The sequence below is a fragment of the Lactuca virosa genome, chromosome 9, assembly GCF_052849685.1.
Source record: "Lactuca virosa cultivar CGN04683 chromosome 9, Lactuca_virosa_CGN04683_v6, whole genome shotgun sequence".
NCBI classification, from domain to species: Eukaryota; Viridiplantae; Streptophyta; class Magnoliopsida; order Asterales; family Asteraceae; genus Lactuca; species Lactuca virosa.
In genome coordinates, this window is record NC_136434.1 from 21,615,830 (window position 1) to 21,631,564 (window position 15,735).

At 37.3% G+C, this 15,735-nt stretch overlaps 1 protein-coding gene across 1 annotated transcript; it reads right to left on the reverse strand.

Annotated features, from left to right (window-relative positions):
• Positions 1-5,287: 5,287 nt before the first annotated feature.
• On the reverse strand, positions 5,288-5,782 carry LOC145139006 (uncharacterized). Its single transcript, XM_079072977.1, has one exon. The coding sequence runs from the start codon at positions 5,780-5,782 to the stop codon at positions 5,288-5,290; it is 495 nt and encodes a 164-aa protein (XP_078929103.1).
• Between the last annotated feature and the right edge of the window lie 9,953 nt (positions 5,783-15,735).

The following is a 15,735-nucleotide window of genomic DNA, read 5'->3' on the forward strand; positions in this document are numbered from 1 at the left end:
ATAATCGTATCATGTCAACAAATACAGAACAACCATGCATCTTGGGTCTACAATGTGGCTGGTGTAACGCCCCAAATTTCAAATACCAATATAACTTAACATAGTCCCAAAACCTCCAAAATTTAAGATTCAAATACTAATGTAATTATTAATAATAATAATAACGGAAGCAACTAGAAATTTAAGTAAACACTTGGTGCGCTACGTCTTCCTCAAAACTTGTCGCCTTCTTCAAGTCTGAACTTTATCCTTTCCATTCCCGCTGTCACTTGCTACGTTATTTCCTGGGTTGCGTGCATTTAAAGATTCTAATGGGTAAGCCTAGGGCCTAGTGAGTTCGTGGTTTTCATGCATATTGACGTCAATAAAATAAAAATAAATGCAACAATTTATCAAATATAATTCTTTTCATTTCTTTCCACCCTTGGTGACAGATTAAGGAACTACTGTCATTTTCAGGGAACAAGTCCCTCCGTCGGGCACAACAAATATACTTACGGCTAGATAAACAGAGCGTAAGCTCTCCGCCGCGTACCAACACCCTGTACGACGACTAATAATAAGACTGTGTAAATACACATGTTCCCTATATATATGTCACCCACCATTTTCACCCTTTTATATGAAATAATTCACAAAAATTTCACACAAATATTCATAGCAATAACAGTAACATATAATTGCAAATAATTTAGAATCAACTTTTCATGTAAGCAACCACAAAATTCACACGAAACTCACCTTGTTGGCGTAGGTCTTAACCAAGCTTGTCACGTTACACGCACCCTACATTTAACCAACATATTTTCTAAGGCTTCAATCTTAGAAAAAGATCATATGTGTTCGTTTTAGTTCCACTATCCACGTATCTCGTTCGGCCAACCAATAACTATCCAATTATGTTAATTACAAAATTCGTATTAATTTTAGAACCAATAATATATCTTCTTTCAAAGTTAAAGTTTCACCGCTAAAATCAATACCCAAGAGCCAAAACAAAAATAAATAAATAACCTAAACTAAAATAAAATAAAAGCTTTTAAAATACAAAGACTTATGGTTTTGAAAATACTAATAAAACTACTATTGATGGATACTAACCAATTATTAATATTGCAGGGACCATTTATAGTTCCACGAACAAATAAAATATAGGGCATCAAGTTTTATTTCCAAATCATTGAAACTGCAGGGACCATTACCGTAACTTATGTTTACATATGTAATATGAAAAGCAGTTGTTACAACGTCTTTCTGCCAACTTATCAAAATATAGGGGCTAATTATGTAAAAACTGTTTTAGTTAAAAGAAAAGTGAGTCACATTTCAAGAAAGGAAAAAAATAATAATAATAATAATAAAAATGGTGCAAACATGTACACTAGGATCGAAGTGGTAACGTGGCGTACTGGTCAGTGGACCAAAACACTCTTTTGTTACAAGGCCAAAATTATTTATTTAAAACACAAGAAACGAGTACAGCCCCAAAAACTCCGACCCAGTTTCTTGTCTTCTCTACCCGAAAAAACACCATTTTTCAGCCATTTTTAAATTGAGCAAAGCTCCGAAATTATACCAAATGAATAATTAAATCTACCATTCATTATCTCCACTACATACCAACTTATTTTCAGAATCAAATACCAAAACCATATCCAAATTAAGTAAAATTAACATTTTATTGCACCCAAAATAACACTTCAAAACTTCGCATCAATTTTTAGTATTGTAGCCGAATCGAGACCCTAGGTGGAACCAAAACACACAGAACGACCTTGTAAACATACTCTAACAATTATAACGAGCTGAAATTGAAGGTTTATACCTTGATTTCGAACACAACTCCGAAAATGCCTTACGAACTTCCTCCTTTGATTTCTCCCTCAATTCTAAGCCGATTATCAAAATTTCTGTGGGGATTCCACTCGATTTTCCGTGCTACTTATAATGCCTAAGTGTATAACTGCTGAAAACCTTTCATTTGCTCGATTTTATGGCTTAATCTTGGATAACGGTTTCTAGACATAATACCTCATAATTTGCATCTAATTAACCCATTAATTTTGAGCATAATGATTTTATTATAATAATATGATTATATAATCTGATTATATATATTGACATGAGTTATTACAGCTGGTCCGTCCGCATCGGGCCTTCAGTCCACCTGGTCCACTATCTGAGTCTACAGTATTACTGGACCGCCCGCACCGGGCCTTCAGTCTATCTGGATCTATTCCGAGCCTTCGGTATGACTGGACCGCCATACGGGTCTACAGTCTATCCGGACCGCTCGTAGGGTATGTTGGCCTTCAGCACAAAACAGGTCCGCCTCAACCCAACATCAAGCAAATAACCATGTGCACATATAACAGATAATCCCATAACAGTCCATAGACAAACAAACCAATCTAGCAGATCATATAGTATAGCAACATCCTAACCAGGATACCGACCTAACCGGTCACTAACATAGCATCATCCTATATACCAGGATACCGACCTAAACCAGGTCACCGACATAACATCATCCTATAAACCAGGATACCGACCTAAACCAGGTCACTAACATAGCATCATCCTATATACCAGGATACCGACCTAAACCAGGTCACCGACATAGCATCATCCTATAAACCAGGATACCGACCTAAGCCAGGTCACTGACATAATATTGTCCTAATTACCAGGACGCCGACCTAACAAATCAATAAGCACATCAAACAGTACAAGCACAGATAACAGATATAACTATCTCACAGATCATCGATCATAGTAATCTCTCATAACCAAGCATCGACCTAACCAGGTCACTAACATACCAATCCTAACGGATCATAAGACCATAACAACATACTGTCTATTCTGATACCGATTTAATAGATCATAACCACATGTAGCATACTGTAACCAAGATAACAACTAAAAGGGCCGGCCTTGGTGCCTTAGACCCTATTGATATAGTGAGGATAACTCACCTGCAATTGCCGACTCAAGAGATAAGATCAAACTGCTCCGACCACTGACACGAACTTCACCACAGAACACTACCAAAGAACCAATTCCATAAATACCAATATTACCAAAATACCCTTGGAAGTCAAACTGGTCAAATCTTGGTCAAAGTCAAAGTCCTCAGTCAAAGTCAACCTTCCTGGTTGATCCTAATCGCCGAGTCAGCCTAGTGACTCGCCGAGTTCCTGCACTCAGAATCCCATCCTTCCCGACTCGACTCGTCGAGTCGCCCCATGACTCGTCGAGTCCTTCCATCTGAGTCTTATCCTGTCCAACTCACTGAGTCCACTCGACTCGCTGATCCGCATCACAACCTGATGAGTTAGGCTTTGCGACCCAACTCGTCGAGTCCAAGAACAGACTCGCCGAGTCCGTTCAAGACATCCTCATTCAGACGATTCCAGGCCATTTCACTGCTTCCAACTCATAGATCTGGACTTCTAAGGCTGGATTCACACGTAAAGTTTCCAACTTTACGTGCATGCAAGACACAATGGGCTCCAAACAAGCTAGAAGAAAGTTTTAGGACAAGGATACTCTCCATCAAGCCCCATGGACGATGCTTTATGCTTTCACGGCTCAAAACTAACCTAGATCTGAGGTTGCAACCTTAGATCTAGCCTCTAAACCCGAAGTGGATCTCAAACAAGCTAAGGAACTCCAAATCAACCACCAAGAATGAATCAAAAAGGAAAAAGCTTAAGATAATGGCTTCTTACCTCTGAGATGTGCCCAAACTGATGTAGATCCCAGATCTGCACAAGCCCCTTGATGCTAGCCTCTAATTCCTCAAGCTCCTTACACCAAATTCCTCTTCCAAGCTCCAAACTCCTCAACAATGAAGTCTCACACGAAATTAGGGTTTTCTGGAACTCTCTGGGGGAATAGGGGGCCGAAATGAGGACATAAGGTCCTTTAAATAGGGTGCAAACCCTAAAATTTAGGGTTTCTCATTCCAGCACTGACTCGTCGAGTCCAGCCACCGACTCGGCAAGTCAGACCACTTAATCACGTGATCTACACACGCTCCCACTCGACGAGTTACAGCTCCAACTCGCCGAGTCCGTTCTTTCCAAGTTACACTTTACACCCCCCGGACTCTTGCTTCTGAACTTGGGATGTTACAAAAAAAAATTTTGAATTTTTTTAACGAAAAATAAAAAATTATAAAAAAAACAAAAATAAACGAAAAACAAATAAACGAAAATAAACGAAAAAGAAAAGAAAAACCTATTTAAATGACGTTCCATGGACGTTCGTCGCACATGATCATTCCTAGGCATGGAAATTGCACCCGACCCGGTGGGGAACCCGGTTGACCCGCCCCAATTAGTGACGATATTCCCCATAAAAACAGGTACCGAGTATTGGGCTGGGGAACCCTATTATGCTAAAACCAGGGATGGTGATGGGGCCAAGTATACCCATCCCCAACCAGCCCCGCCCCCGCATTGATGACATTATATATATATATATATATATATATATATATATATATATATATATATATATATATATATATATATATATATATATATATACTAGCCGTTTACCCACGCCAAGCGACAGGTGTGAATAGTTTTTACGAAAATTAGTTTCTAGAGGCGATTTGTTTTTTGGACTTCAAATATAAGTATGTTTTTGTTTTGATTTAAAATTATATGTATGTTGCTATTTTGGGTTAAAACTACTTTTCCTGATTAAAAAAGTAAAGTTCATTGTGTTATTGGGTAACTTGTTTTCTTTATGAGAATCATTTTCATCAATTAGTGTTATCAAATTAGGGTGTCATGTCGTGTTTTAGTCTGACACGACATGACGCGATAACTTGTTTTTTTTACATTGACACGAAATGAACCAATTAAAATATGACAAACATGACACGACACGACAAAAATAACATAAAATAACTAATTGAAATAGTGTTATCAAGAGTTATGCTAACTAATACAAAATCAATAAGAATTAAGAATGAAAAGTTTGGATTCTTTACAAGTGCAAATGAACACATGATTGATTGTGCATTATTAATCATGCAACACTTTTTTATACAACACATTCACAGTACAGACTTCACTACCGTTGAATTGTTCATCAGGGATCACTAATACTTTTGTATTCCCACGTGATACCCCTCTGGATAATGCCACATAAAGTTGTCCGTGCGAGAAAACCGATTATGGAAGATAAATTCCTACATTTGGAATTGTTTGTCCCTGGGCCTTATTGATTGTCATTGCGAAACATAATCGGATTGGAAATTGTTTTCTCTTTAGCTTGAATGGGAACATGTCATCTTCAGACGGACATAGAGGAATCCTTGGCAAAAAACTCTCTTTCCAGCATGTTGACCAACAGCTATTTCAGCATCTATTACATTGTGCTGAAAACCTTTACATATCAATCGGGCGCCGTTACACAATCCATTTGATGGGTCGAGATTCCGTAACAGTATTATCGGGCATCCAACTTTCAGTCGTTGGTAATGAGGGGGTAAACCACTAAGACTGAGTGTGTTCAAGAATTCCACAGGATACAAGTCATTTATATCATCTTCAGCTTCATCAAAAATGTAGTAAATTATCTCTTCTCCATGGAATCGGCCGATCAATAAATCATTAATCTCATCGACACTATCATTTCTTGTGGATAATATTGCACGCGAAATAATATAATCGGTTTGAGATCTATTAATTTCCAAGGATGGAAAGATTGCATCAATCAAAGCATTCAATGACTTTTCTTTTTCAGTGAAGGGAATTACCATATCATCAGGGATGCGGATAAAGTTTCCCTGCACTGTTTCTTCAACTCCATCACCGACACGTAATAGTTAACTTACACAAATTTTGGTGGACCAACTTGACCCTAGAGACATAAATTATGGATTGATTAACAATTGCAAGATACATTTGTATCACAAGGCTCATCGGTATGTGATTGAACATCAACTTTATTGTATGCCCCCTATTCATTCAAACAAAATGTTGTTAAAACACATAATAATAATAATAATAATAATAATAATAATTGGTTAGTACATTTAAATATAATACATTATAGTAGCATACTATTAATATTTTTATATATCTATATCTATATATAATCTTACATCTCATTTTGGAGAAATAGTTCAAATGCATAGAATGACCTCATTCGTCTTCTCGATACGATTTTTCCAACATCTACATTACACCAAATTTAGTATTATTTAATTTGTCGTATGAAATATATAAAAAACAAAATATATATAATCAAATATATAAATGTACCAATCAACATTCTTCGACGGCTAAAATCTCTTGTGAGGCTTGTGATAGAAGAACACAATGGATAAACCGGAAATGAATTGGCGATATAATTTCCCAAGAGAGTAAAAATTGTGTTACTCTTTTATCAATATAGCCCACCCACCAAAGAAAATTCTATAATGTTGATATCTTGAGCGGTTTTCGTAAAATTGATCCATTCGGAAATGATTTAAGGAGATAACGCGTCCAACCAAATTCATGTGGAAAATTGACCTCAAAACCCGTGGGACAATTGCGATCATTTTGTTTCTCTGAGATATGTAATATAATAACAATATGTGAATTATAAATAGAACATTAAACAAATAATGACATATTTATTTTATTGTATTAATACTTACGTTGCGATCAATCAACCAAATAAGAAGTCTCTCATGTTCAACGTCGTCCCACATAAACAAAACTCGAACAGCTAGTATGTTCCACCATCGCGATCGTGTCGTAATGCAGAAAAATCTCGAACAGTGGTATGACCATCCATTACTAAAATTTTCATGTCAGTATGGAATACAAATAGGTATTGTTTTGTATAATTTATTTTAACCATATAGACATTTTTATAAATTATTCTTTTTATGTAATAATAAAAAAAATTCATTTTTATTTAAAAGCCTAAATTATTTTTATGTTTATGTGAAATATTTTAAATATTTACATTACATTATTATATTTAATTTAATGTAAGAAATAAAAAAACTTCATATAGTACGAATCAAAAGTGTTTTTCCATTAATGTATATATTTTAATTATTTTTTATATACATACGTTCACACATTTATTACACAAATAGTTAAGATGGAACTGTTGTTGATTTGTGAAGGCGTGAAGACGTCATATTTTCCATCAATTATTATTTTATTTTTTTAATAATAATATAGGGTATTGTTATAACACTTTCTTCTCTTTTATACAAACCCTAAATTGCAAATTCAATTCTTACAGCCGACATTTGCTCTACAAACTCCATTACCAGTTGGCAGTGGAGAAGAGAAGACCTTATTATGTTCGAATTGGTTCCTGTCGCCCTCATCTATCTAAACCCTAGGCGCCATTTCTACCACGACATAAATCCACAAAATGCAACACCACAATACGACCAATACACCACCACCACCTAACCACTTCATTCATCTTTGTCTAACCACTTCCTCCGTCTCTAACTTTCTCTAGAATACCATCGACCCACCTCGAATTAGAGTTTTTTTGTTCTAATTTGGTACCCTCAACAACTTTGCCTTCTCCACATGGATGGGCCAATCTTCTTCTAGCAACGCACCGTCGCTGCCGCGGTCAACACAACGCCACCACCGCTCTATTAGTCTATCTTCATCCTTTTTAGCTCGATCAGAAATTTTATCTTTTATGCACTCGAAAAAGGAGCCATCTTTTGAGATTCCTGACGTTGTTCCAACTACAATCGACTATACATCTGAAATTCCAGACAAATGTTTAGCCATAGTTTTCTAGTTCCTCAGATCCGGCGAACGGAAGTGTTGTTCCCTTGTATCTCGCAGTGGTTACTCGTCGAAGGAGAGAGTCGCTACCGCCTTGCTCTAAACGCCCAATCTGATCTCTTACCTCTTATTCCATTAATTTTCGCACGTTTTGACTCCGTTACCAAACTCGCGATGCGGTGTGACCATATATCCGTTAGTATAAATTGTTGGTGATTTTAGTGTCACCATGTCATTTTAAGTAACTGGAACTAACATGTGAGCTAAGGGGCTTCATGATTTGTACTCTAATATATGTACGGGGTTGTGCGGAGTGCACGCATGTATAAGATCGAATCAGAAGCCGGTTTGACGACTAGTCGGGGGTCCGGGGGCAGCGCCCCCGGGTCCGGGGTTTCCAAAGGGGCAGCGCCCCTTCGGCGGGGTCTAGGGGCAACGCCCCTAGCGGGGTCCAAGGGGCAGAGCCCCTGGTTGGGGTCCCGCGGGGTTTGGGGCAGCGCCCCAAAACCTCACCGAATTTTGCATGTGGGAACATAATGGAAAATTCAATTTCTTGAGGGTGGTTATGGTAAAACTAACGAAACTCGTTAGTTTTGGTAATCCTAATCCGGATTAATATTACTTGCTTCTAAAGCAACTAATGACGACCCAATCCTAATGAAACCCTAATCGTGTTTATTATATAAACTACTCTTCCTTTCCAGAAGGGGTTACGTTCTTTAGCTCTCGTTTTTCATCACACATTCACAGAATACTTTAGCATATTGGCTTACGTTTTCTGTGCCTAGAAATGTAAGTGTTCACTTGGATTATCCTAGGCAGAATTTCTTGTAACCCAGGCATAGGGTAGAATTATCAGTTCGGAAAGTGATATCACGATCCAAGTTGGTATCCAGATCTCCATCACAAACCCTAATATTCCCAACATAAATGACGAAGGGCTGATCCTTATCTCGTTCCGGTGCCCTAACCATACGCGCCTCTAGCTACGCAGATGCCGATTTGACCATTTTAGACAAAGAAAGAAACCCAACTGAATAATTTTTAGGCTCAAGGATTCCTGATGATTATCAGAAGCAGTGTCGCTCAGCTTCATCATCATCATCATCAACAACAACAACGGTATAATCAACCATCTTGCGTTGTACCGCGAAAATCTTCTTCAGGTAACCTAATGATTTGGTGTTTTATCGAGATTTTGTAGTTACTTTTGTGGCTTTTGATATCTAATACTTCTGAACTTGTTAATTTGCAGAAAACAGTCGCATCGCATTCCCAATCTCTCCACACACCCTCTCTTTGTGTATTATCTTCTTATTAGTCTTTTTTTACTTAATCGTGGTTACATTCGGATTCCTATGTTTCTGAGTGTTCTGCTTCATTTAGCGATTAGATTTTGATCATAAGATTGTTGTTAATGAGATTTAGGTTGGGGTTCCAGATAAATAGTTCATAGGCGTGTATCGGGAGAGTTTCCTGATGGGATTGATCAGGATGAACCTATAACTTATGAACCAATTTCGCCTCAGGTATTATGTTTACTCTCTTCCTTTTGCCTTTGATTGAATTCAGATAAAATTTTAGATAAATTTTAAGAAGATATTAATCTAAGTTTGTGCTCCAAACATCTACTCAATGACCCAATACATTCCCAATTCATGTCTTAAATGCACTATTTGGGGTGTGTTTGGATGTTCGCTGAATCTAATGATCATGTGCACAAAGATTGGGATATATAATCCCTTTTAGATTTATCAACAACTTGTTGCTTTTTCAAATCTAATTACTTTTTTCCTAAATAACGGATCATACTCTTTTTTTTCATGTATTCCGGTTAATTCTTCTTCAAAAGCACATCCAATCACCCCCCATGGGTGATTGCCCTAGAGAAATGATTGGTTCAACAATAAATGACTTAATAAAAACATATAGTATATTATTATTAATATTTTGTACACCAACAAAACAATATATAAAAAATTAAATTCTTGTAGTGATATTTCGCTTCAAAAAGTCATGTAACCACCTTTCTTTAATTTGTGTGTGCAAAGGAATCTTTCTAGTCTTAGATTATTGAATATATCTCTTTGTCAACCATATAACTAACAGAAAAGCCCTAAACTAACCAATTTTTGTATAATTTTCAGAAATTTGAAGGAGAGATTAGGAGGAAGTGTTTGTTTATTGACCATTGAATATTCCTAAAATATGCTGCTGTAATGAACAACTAGTGTAAAAATTAAGTAAGGTACAACAAATTGAATTTGTTAATGGTGATTTGTGAATAAATATCCTAATTTAATATATTTTTCATTGTTTATTGTAACATACTTTATATTTAATTTTTTTTGTTATTTTGTTGATGACATGAAATTTGGTAGCTAGCAAGTTGTGAAATGTTCCGTTAAAAGGAGGTGCATCATTATAAATCGATTAATTTGGTAATATTCAATAATTTATGATGATTTTTTTATGTGGATTGCATTATTAAAGATTTTAGAAAATTGTTTATTCTATATGATATTTGTTGATAAAAATTAAAAGCATACATACACAAAGTGACTACATTGTTTAAGTAATTGATCACATATAATTAGGCAAACATATTGTCATATGGTATATTATGTAGGATCAAAATGTTTCAAGAAGTAAAATCAATAAAACATAAACATATTAATGTGATGCATCCTACTTAATTTAGCAAATTAAAAAAATGCTTAAAAATATGAAAGACATACCTGTTTGACTTTGATTAATAAAGGGAACCACGGTTGATTGCGGCTGTAGAATGAAGAAATATGCACTTTTAATTTTTATAAAACTTTAAATCAAGAATTAAGAACTTAAAAACAAAAGCGAGAAGAAAAACATACCTTTTGCAGGAACAACAGAGGAATGAGAATAAGATTAAGAGACTTCAAATTGGCGCAATATTATATATATATATATATATATATATATATATATATATATATATATATATATATATATATATATATATATAACTGAAACCACGTTATTATTTTGGAGGGATAAGAATAAGTCAATGAAACATATCCAATATTTATTTGGTTAGGATAGATAATGTAGAAAGTTTAGGATATGTTTTTTAAATTTCAAATTAGGATAATGTAAAATTTTTAAAATTCATATATTTTCTATTGTCATATCCATTTTAAAATTTTTGATTTTAAAAATTTATAATTTAATAAATAAATATTGTAAATCTAAAAAATAAAATTTTAAATTATAGTATTATACGTTAATTTTGCCTGTAAGAGCATTGTACTTTGGAAAAATTGAAAATAACATGTTGTAATGAAAACATTTATCTATGTAATGGTTGTCCAAATAACCGAATAAAAAAAATATATGAATAATCACAACATCCATTATAGATGCTGCAAAATCTATAAAAGATGTAAAACAAACGATTCATTAAAACCTGAATTTGAGGGGTTTGACTTGATGAAAACTTGGTATAAAAATTGGTAAGATGGAGTAAACTAAACAATTAACATAAATTGATGAATAATTAGATGAATATTTGTATATTTATATGTATGTGTATAAAATGATATTAAAAGCAAATATTACAGACGTGCCCTTAAAACTAATTTGGACCTGTCCTAAAACTGATATTTTTTTTTCTGCAGGAGTAGATGGTGGTGGTTGCTGAGAATAGGGCTGCAAACGAGCTTGATCTCGGCTCGTTTCGAGCCATGTGGTACAAAGCTCAAAATCGGCTCGTTAATAATTGTACGGGTTCGGGCTCGGTTTGGGCTCGGCTCGTATATGGTATACTCTAATTTCCTAAAATGATATTTACTAAAATTATTATTTATTTTAATATAAAAAAATAAAAATAATTTTTTTATTATATATATGTAGGCTCGTTTAGGCTCGCGAGCCTAATCGGGCCAAGTAACAGAGGCTCGAGCTCGAGCTCGTTTAATATACAAGCTTAATATTAAGCTTGAGCTCGGCTTAGCCTCGTTTATAATCGATCTCGAGTCGAGCTTTGAACGATTCGATCTCGAGTAGCTTGGCTCGTTTGCACCCCTAGTTGAGAATCAATTTCTTGAGTTGTTCTCATAACGAAAGATCTAAATAGTAATTACAGGAAACCAACAAAAAAACCCCCAAACTTATGATTATATTGTTAATGTTAATTTTACATAATATGGTGTTTGTTTGTCATGCCTGAATCTTTTTTTTTCTGTAGGAATAGTAGATGACAGGGTGATTATTGGTGTAGGTCGTGGTGTAAATTGCAACTGTGGTAGTCTCGGTTACTGCTGGTTGATTCAGTACCTAAAACACAAAAAAACACACATGCACCATTAAAGAGAGTTAGAATATATATATTAATGGATGGTTGTTATGGGACCAGTAAACACAAAATACACGCACGCATCATTAGAGAGAGAGAGAGAGAGAGAGAAAAAGAGAGAGATTTTCTACCTGTTTTTTTGATGGCTGTTTAGGGAGATGTAAACACAAAAAAAAAAAACACAATTAAAATAGAGTTATAATGGATATTAATAGCATTTCATAAAGAACTTACCTGTTAAGGTTTTTTCTTTTGCAGGGACCGAGAAAGAGAGAATGCAGGAAAAAACGTTGGCTATTTCGGGTCCTGTAAACACACAAAAAACACACATACACAATTAAGAGAGTGTAAATTTATGTAGAGTGAGCTTGTGTATGTCTGTAGTTTTTTTTTCTATTGTATTAAAGAGGGAGATAGAGAGCGAGTTTATGTATGTAATAATAACACCCAACACACACACACACAATTAATCACATTCACAACCTACATACATGTTAGGTTTTATGTATGCAAAAAACACACAAACACATACACACCTATAAGCTCATTCACAAAGAAAATACATGTTTCATATTTTTCCTGCAGGAACCGAGTAAGAGATTTGACAAAATAGGGTTTTAGATCAGAGATATAAATAAGTAGTTAGAGATATCGAAAACAATAACAAATTTATTGTCACGTTTCCTATAAAATAGGTTTATTATTTGAAACGATAATAGACATTGACTTTTTCAATTCAAACGATAATATATATTGACTTTTCAATAGTTGACCAGATAACTTCTATATTTTCTGCATGCATAAATTCATTGTATATATTGCATAAGGTCTTGTACCTCTTAAAATTCAACAAAACATGCTAAATGCTTATTAAGGTGTGTATATATATATATATATATATATATATATATATATATATATATATATATATATATATATATATATATATATATATATATTGGTGTGACATGTTCGCAAATAGTTTGGATGCTTGAGGAGGTAACTGCTTTGGGAGCTTTCCTGAGAACACAATCACAGAAGAACTGTTAGAGGACGACCGAGTGTCCTCCCGGGACGTCGCTCCGACGATCAAGTTAGTCTAGGGTGAGAGAGAAATCTTAGGAGAAATAAGATGGATCCCCCCCCCTTGAGACGGAAGATATCCGTTTATACCTGTTGCTAACAGATCGTGGGGACCGTCTCCGTCTCTCGTGAGCGTGATACGTGGCCTCCTCTTACTGGGAGAGTTATTCACGCTAACTAACCACCAGCTGACGTCAGTTCTGAGCATCATCTGGGCTATTTGTTGCTTTCTCATTGGTTATGAGTGAATAAGGAGATCACGTGGGATGTTCTTCCCTTGTGACGAGAAATGAGCTGTCGCTCCGACTTTGGCTCTCTGAGGCCAAGACCGGGTCTCAGCCAAGGCAGTAACGTCTCTGTTACATTTAACGTGCCCATTAGGTAACGTTAACAAGTCCCTTAGACCAGTAGGCCTTTGCATTTGTGACGTAGCAGAGTTGTTCTGGTCTACTCATAGATACGTGGCGAACTGCTATTGACAGCTTGTGCAGTTTGCAGGGCGAAATCGCCGTTGTTCGGCGGTTTCATCATGAGGAAGGTCGTTGCCTCATTGATGGATTTAAAACCCCAGTTCCTCCTGGCATTTTCCTCATTGCCTTCTATTTGTTCTTGAGAAAATACCCTTTAAACCTTTCCTTTGTATTTTCCATGGCTACTGCTCGCGCTTTAGGAATAGATCTTACCACCGAGGAATGGGAGTCTTTCGAGTTCCGATTCGGGTTCGTTCTCGAACACGGCGTGCAAATTACCTTTCCTGATGCCTCTTTGTACAGTCCTCCTGAGGGCAAAGTCGGGATCCCAATCACCTTGTTTGAGGCAGGTTTGTGCTTGCCTACCACCGAGTTCTTCAACTTGATAATCTGGGAATACGGTTTTTCAGTAAGGGAGTTGACTCCCATTGCTATAAACAAGATAGTAGGCTTCGAGCTCCTCTGCCGCGCTATAGGTCGTCAACCGACTGTTCCGGCATTCAAGCACTTCTTCAACGCTTCCACGCAATCCGGGACCCAAACCCTTTCTCGCAGGCGGGGAGTCCCTACCCTTATTCACGACCAAAAGTCCAAGAAGAACTGGCAAGAAAAGTTATTGTGGGTGAAAAATGATCTTGTGGTGCTTGGCTACCCTAGGGTTAAGGCGTATATGGACCGTGCTCCCATGTTTTTGGTGTTGACAAGGAGCTGGCTAACAACTTGGAGAAGATCAGCATCAACGGCGAGGATTGGCTCGATTGCTTTTTGGCCGCCGGTGGAATTAGCGCCGCTTTGAAGGCTTGTGGGAAGATGCCTGAGTTTTTTTGTTGAGAAGGAAGGTTTAACACTCTTTTTCCCTTGTCCTCCCCCCCTTTTTAGGAAAAACGCGTTGAAATCAGGGTTTTGGCTAACCGTCATTGCTTTCGTTCTGTTTCCAGGTGGGGAGGAAATTATATCCTTGGAGAGGGCTCTTCAAGGTCTGTTTGAGGGCGAAATTCAATGCCGTGAAGTCGACCTTGTGGAAGCTCTTCCACCTCCTATTTCTGGTCAAGGAATCGTGGGTACCCATGAGTCTCCCGCCGGTGCAGGCGGTGTCGTTGGTGATGGTGTTGGTGGTGATGATGAGTTGCCTTTCCAGGATGTCATTGTCACTGGTGCTTCCCAGAAGGATCCTACCCCTTCTGGGTCTCCAAGGAGTCTTTGCCATGTCAAGAGGCGCTTCGCTGTTCTGGAAGCTTCTGTCAATGGTATTTCCAAGACCACTAGCTCTGAGCCCCCATTGCACAAGAAACATAATCTGAGTTTCTTGCTTGAGGGTTCCAAGAGCTCCACCCGTACCCCCGATGAGGCTCCTTCAAAACTGCCGGAGGGGCACCTAATCGGGCGATTGAACTGTCCGGTCGTATAGTAGAGGGAGACGTTGACAAGGCCAGCCCCGTTCCCACCACTGGTGAAACCGAGGCGAAGACTGGGTCTTTTCCTTCCCATGGTCTTGCATTAGCTTCTTTTGATATGACCACAACCATCCCCCTTTTTGCAGGTTCCCGTCTGGATGCCTATAAGCCGGCTTGGAAGCTAACTGCCCAAGACCTTGTCTCTGATCACGACGTCACTCTTGAGTGGTGTCGGTACGCGTTTCCTCTCGCTACCACTGAGGCCCTAACAGTTCTATCGGATGAACATATGGCTGACGACTTGCGCTATGCCACCGCCAAGGTGTCATCGTATTTGGTTGTAGCCGCTGAACGTATCTCTGACATGGAAACTCTCCATTCTGATTCTGATCAGAAGAGTATTGGATGCGAAGAGTTAAGGGCCCAGTTGGCGAAGATCGAAGCTGATAAGTGCAGTTGGGAGGTCGAGCGGGAGGTAGTTCTGCACGAGAAGGCAAATTTGGCTGATCAGGTAGCAAAGTTGGAGGAGGAGGCGAGGCGTTTGGATGATCGATTAGGAGTTTTGAGTTTGGAGAATGCGGGGCTGAGCGAGCGGACAACAGAATTGGAGGTTGATCTAGTTACTGAGGGTACTACAAAAGGGGCGTTAGAGAAGGATGTTTCATGGATTCTTA

Excerpts from the sequence above, each read along its gene's own strand:
- LOC145139006 (XM_079072977.1), bottom strand. The coding sequence starts at position 5,782 with ATGGTAATTCCCTTCACTGAAAAAGAAAAGTCATTGAATGCTTTGATT.